At 45.3% G+C, this 5,569-nt stretch overlaps 1 protein-coding gene across 1 annotated transcript in view; it reads left to right on the forward strand.

Moving 5' to 3' along the window:
* Positions 1-5,527, forward strand: part of pear1 (platelet endothelial aggregation receptor 1) — a 46,553-nt gene extending 41,026 nt beyond the window's left edge. The window contains exons 17-23 of the mRNA XM_076043274.1: positions 449-571; positions 683-901; positions 1,437-1,546; positions 1,627-1,753; positions 2,586-2,648; positions 2,910-3,104; positions 3,869-5,527. Coding sequence (XP_075899389.1) covers positions 449-571; positions 683-901; positions 1,437-1,546; positions 1,627-1,753; positions 2,586-2,648; positions 2,910-3,104; positions 3,869-4,014 — 983 coding nt within the window. The 3' untranslated portion in view covers positions 4,015-5,527. The remainder of the gene's footprint in view (positions 1-448; positions 572-682; positions 902-1,436; positions 1,547-1,626; positions 1,754-2,585; positions 2,649-2,909; positions 3,105-3,868) is intronic.
* The last annotated feature ends 42 nt before the right edge of the window (positions 5,528-5,569 follow it).

Consider the following 5,569-nt stretch of genomic DNA (forward strand, 5'->3'; position numbering starts at 1 on the left):
TGAGGGGAAAATCAGTTGGATTCCAAGAGAGAAACAAATAATTCATTCCGCGTTGCGGAAACCAGTCTGTGCTCTCTAAATTGACCCGTTGTGATGTCACAAAGGGCCACTACTCATACCTTTCCCAAATAAGTGACCATACCTCCACCCAGATGTTGGCCCTCTTAGAGCGCCTGGTCTTTGTCCACCTTCAAACATGTGCAAAGCAAAGCATCAGTTTTAGTGGGAGGCTGTAAACAGAGGGCTATAACAAATTAAAATTAATTAAAATAAATTAAAATAAAAATAAAATTAAGTATCAATCAGTCACTAAAAATGTTAGGTTAATGTTAAGGTTAATGCTATCAGTCTGCTTGATAGTTTATATAAATGTAACCAATGAGACCAGCAACCAACCCTCACACCTTGCTTTATTGTTGCCTCTGGCATCTGCTTCCATCTTTTCCAGCCTGCAGTCCAGGTCGATTCGGTCCGTTCTGCACTCAGACCTGCTCGTGCCCGGCCGGCCTCGTGTGTGACAGATTTAGCGGAGAGTGTGTGTGTGAGAGCGGAGAAGATGACTGCAAACAAGGTGAGGAGGCCAAGAGCTGAATGATCTTTTTCCTGGCTGCAGCTTCCTCTCCAAAGAAAAAAATGAGAAAGAAAAAAAGCAACCTCTGCCTGTCCTCTCCTCCGTCCTCAGACTCGTCGGAGCAGACCGGCAGCGTCATGGTTCCCCTGCCGCCGGGGGAGAAGGAGTCGTGGGGGGCCATCGGTGGCATCGTGGTGCTGGTCATCCTGGTGGTGCTGCTGCTGGTGCTGCTGCTCTTCTACCGGCGGCGGCAGAAGGACAAACAGAGCAACACGCCCACCGTCTCCTTCTCCACCAGCCGCACCGTCAACTCCGAGTACGCCGTCCCAGGTGCGGTGCAAAGAGCTCCCCCCACCGGCTCATGATGAGAAACAAGACTCACTCGTTTTAGTTTTATCCGTGTTTTTTTTCAAAATGCATTTCATCCATTTTATTTTCATAATGTATTTCTTCAACCTTGGACCCATTTTAATGTATTTAAATGCACTGGTTAGAGTTTTATTCCAAATCATGTGGTATAAAATCTCAGTAACTTCTTTTTTTAAATATATTTTATTTATTAATTACCATTGACTTATGAGTTATGAGTTATTATTTTGGTAATTTTTTTTATTTGATTAATTTTCCAGCAGTAGCAACAATGTAGACCGAGGACTAATTTACTCTGTGGGACGTCTGTAAACTGTTACCATTATTTTCCTGATGCAGCAGCTCTCGTTAACAGAGCGGTTTTCAGTGTTTTGTTTGCGATGGCGCCTCCCCAGGGAGCCGTTTTAACGGCCCTGGAGGCAGTGAAAGTGCGAGCACGCCACTCACTCCCCCTGTCTGTGTGTGTGTGTGTGTGTGTCTCCGCCGGGCCCTGCAGATCTCCCTCACAGCTACCACCACTACTACTCCAACCCCAGCTACCACACGCTGAGCCAGAACCGGCCGCCGCTGCCGCACCTGCCCAACAACCACGACCGCACCATCAAGGTGGGCGTCGTCGGCTCAGCACGCCGGTGGCAAAGCATCCTGGGCGGCTAACTAACTGCGTCTCCACCTGCCACACACAGAACACCAACAACCAGCTGTTCTGCAGCGTGAAGAACATGGAGCGAGAGAGGCGGGGCCTGTTTGGCGTGGAGAGCAATGCCACGCTGCCAGCTGACTGGAAGCACCACGAACCTCACAAGGAGGCAGGTGGGTGTCGGCCCGGTGCGCGGTCACGACCTGCTGTTTCTGCCTCCCATCCGTCCACGGGAGGAGGGAAGTAAAGCGAGTCGATTAAGATTTAGAGGACAGTAAAACCGCACAGCCTCCCGACCTTCTGGATTAAAAAAAAGATTAAAAAAAAAACCTCATCCGTCCGACTCTCAGCCAACATCAGCCAGTGCCAAGGAGCCGGGAGGTGATCCTGCATTTTGAGTGTTGAGCAGAGCAGCCAGTCTGACAGTGTTAAAGGCTTAAATACATTTGAATTGGCTCATAAAAAGTGGCATTAAAACCAGAGACAGAGTGCGGTAAAGGTCCCGTGTTAAGCAACTTTCACTCCACTCGTTGTTTCTCCAGCAGTCAGTGAAGGCCTCCACTGCCGGCTCTGCTCGTCAGGATAAATCATTCTACAACTCGTCTCTTTGTGATGTCACAAAAGGCGCAGATGCCGGGATGGCAATCCCACGACAAGTCCGCCGCTCCCCGCAAGTCCGTCCAAGTTTTTTTTTTTCTTCTGCAAACACACAGCTGAGGAGAAACTTCAGAAACTCTCTTATACGATCCAGACTTCGGTTTATCACCCTTCCTTCGGTTTAATTACCTTTTTTCCCCTTTGGAGTTGTTGCAGTGGTCGACCCGCATCTGAAGCAGTTAAAAGAAAAGCTCAAAAAGGAAAGAGGACTTCATAAAAAGGCCAAAGAATCTAATCACCCGGTGTTCATTTTACAGGATGGACTTTTCTGCTTTAGATTAGTTTGAACTGAATGAAAACAGAGATGCCAGAGTTGTAAGCTTTTTCTTTTTTGTTTTATCTTTTCAGGAGCCTTTGGCATCGACCGCAGCTACAGCTACAGCGCCAGCTTGGGAAAGTATTACAACAAAGGTAGTTTATCAGCCTGTTGTCAGAGCTCCATGCCTCCAAACCTTCACTTTGGCTTCTCCCCTCTGATCTTTACCTAAAAAATGAAATATGATGGAATCCAATCCTGACTTTTTAACAAAACAAATAGTGCATAAGGTATGCAACAAACATTTTCGCTACGCCACAATCATTATTATCAACGACCCCTTCTTTGCGCCTGCTGACCCCCGCAGTTGGATGTTCTTGACCTCTGCATCTTCTCTGCTTCCTCTGCACTTGCAGAGCTGAAGGACACGGCGGCGGTGAGCAGTAGCTCCCTGAACAGCGAGAACCCTTACGCCACCATCAAAGACCTGCCTGGCCTGCCGCTGTGCCCCCCGGAAAGCAGCTACATGGAGATGAAGTCGGCCGTGCCGCGAGATCGAGCCTACACCGAGATCAGCCCGCCACCCTTCCACGCCGCCACCTTACGGAGAGGTGAGCAGAGAAATAAAAGCAAAGGGTTTTAGCTTTGTGAAATGATTGTGTGTGTGTGTGTGTGTGTGTGTGTGTGTCTTAAATATGTATGAGCTTCTCCCACAGTGAAATTGCTGATATGTTATATTATATATTTGTATATAAATCAAATAGAGATGTTTGAGAAATATACAAAAACAATTCACTTGAGCCAGTTAAAATATAGGAAAATATGATTCTTCAGCAACATTATGAGTCCAGAAAGTATAATGAAGCCGATGCGGCATATAGCCCCTTTAAAAACGACTAATTGGGTAGAAAAGTCTGCAGAAGGGGTCACTGTACATAACATTATAACAGACGCGGCTTGTTGTCCTAAAATCGTCTCATAATAAATTTAAATTACTATTATTTTTATTATAATTTTATTTATTTATTATTTAAATATTTGATTCAGGCTTTGACGAGCCGTCTGAAAAAAAAAAAATAATAACGAGTCGTTGTTGAAGGGTGTTAGACGCAAAACCTTTGATTAATGAAAATCTTGGCCCAGGACGATGTTTTTCCCCAGGCTTTTATCAGTGGAATCCTGGCAGCAGGGGAACTAAACTCAGCCCTAAATCACCAGTAGAAAACACTGCGTCCGCCCTTTGCATGCGCTGTGCGGAAAATATGCACTAAATCACAACATAAACGCCTTCAGGACATCAAAACCAGAAGCCAAAATTGCAGCAACTGCATCAACACTTCTGGGCACTCATCAGGTCCTCCTCCCCCCCCTGCAGAGCGTCAGAGTTCCCTCGGCCACGCCCCTCACCCTCACGAAGACCCTCTGAGCCACTACGACCTGCCCGTCAACAGCCACATCCCGGGCCACTACGACCTGCCGCCGCTGCGCCGCCCCCCGTCCCCCAGGAGGGGTCCTCAGTGAGGCCCCCGGCAGCGGCGGAGACATTTTTTTCCTTCTGACTGTAGAAGATTCTGAGCATTGGAAAGAGGCTTCTAATCTGAGAGAGAGAGAGAGAGAGAGAGGAGGGGAGGGGGGCACTGGTGGAGCGTCTGCCCTCGAGCCCCCGCTACCACGCTTGATTTAGCTCAACACTGCCTCTCTGTGGGCCGAGGTGGTACTGACGCCTCTCCGTGGCTGTCCTGACATCCAGAGCAGGAAGCCAGCGGGGCCTCGGTGGAGAAGCCCGGACTGTGACTGCGACAGCAGCGGGGCTCTGCAGGCTGCAGCCACCTCCTGCAGGAAACACTTTGTTTTTAATCATGTTGTTATTCCTGTCGACCAGGACTTTCATCACTTTTTTTTTTTTTTAACAAAAAGAAAAAAAATATATCAATGAGTTCTATTTTTCCCACTTTTTTTTTTTTTTTTTTACGTTTTTTTACATTTATGGTTTTGCTCAAATACATAAACTGTATATTTCAAAATAATAATTGAGATGCAATGGAAAACATATAAGAGGTAGTTGATACCAAATTGAACCACATCTGTTTACAACCCGACAGTTAAAAGATGGGAAACTTTGAACAGTTGAAAGGTCTTAAAATGAATGTGGCTCCCACACTGCTGCTGTTCCAGGGACACGCTGTAAATAGAGAAAAAAAAACATATATATATATATATATATATATGTATACACACACACACACACACACACACACACATATATTTCTAGCTTCAGAGAACAGCCGAAAAGCCAAAAGCTTCGACGTCAGCATACTGTTGAATTATAAATGAAAAATAAAAAATAAAACAGACAAACCAGCAGTCACACAAGTCCAAGGCAAATCAAAGCGGCGTGATGAATGTAAAGGCTTTTGTTTCAGTTTCTGAAGGTTTGTTCCTCCTTCCAGGTCTCGTTGTCTTCAGACTAAATGCTGGAATCACTGCCAGACTCACCATCAGCAGGATATTAGTTTCGAACAGGACCCTTTCCAGCTTCAAGACGCTGAACTTTAAAAAAAATAAAAAATAAAAAATGACTGACTCCTGACTCTTGTGACATCACATGAGTGAGCACTTGGCCAGTTGACTCTGTTCCTGCTGCCACAGAGAGTTTTAACTAAACACGTACATATAAAACATACTCAAAGCCCAAACCTATTGTTTGATGATAAAATAGAATTTTGCCGAGATTCAGTGTAAAACAAGGGAACAACCGCCCCCCTCCCCCCAATGCATTATTTCCTTGGTGATTATTTCTCAAAGGCAGCATTCTCTTTAAAAAAAAAAAAAAAAAAAAAAAGTTTTATATAAAAATCCAATGAAGTCAATTCACTTGTTACTTTGATGGCAGAAACTGTGTTTACGTGTCAGAATGTACATTATGTGCTTTTTTTTAATGCTTTTTAAGCCTCTTGTACTGCCTTGCTGTTTTGAATGTAACCGTGGAACTGTGTATATACTGTAAATAAAGATGGCTGCACTTTTAAACGTGCACATTTCTGATTGACGGAATTAATCACCTGTGGACAGTCAC

This window comes from Nelusetta ayraudi, unplaced genomic scaffold (genome assembly GCF_046127955.1).
Source record: "Nelusetta ayraudi isolate G7.1 ecotype Tasmania unplaced genomic scaffold, CSIRO-AGI_Nayr_v1 ptg000074l, whole genome shotgun sequence".
In the NCBI taxonomy this organism is placed as follows: Eukaryota; Metazoa; Chordata; class Actinopteri; order Tetraodontiformes; family Monacanthidae; genus Nelusetta; species Nelusetta ayraudi.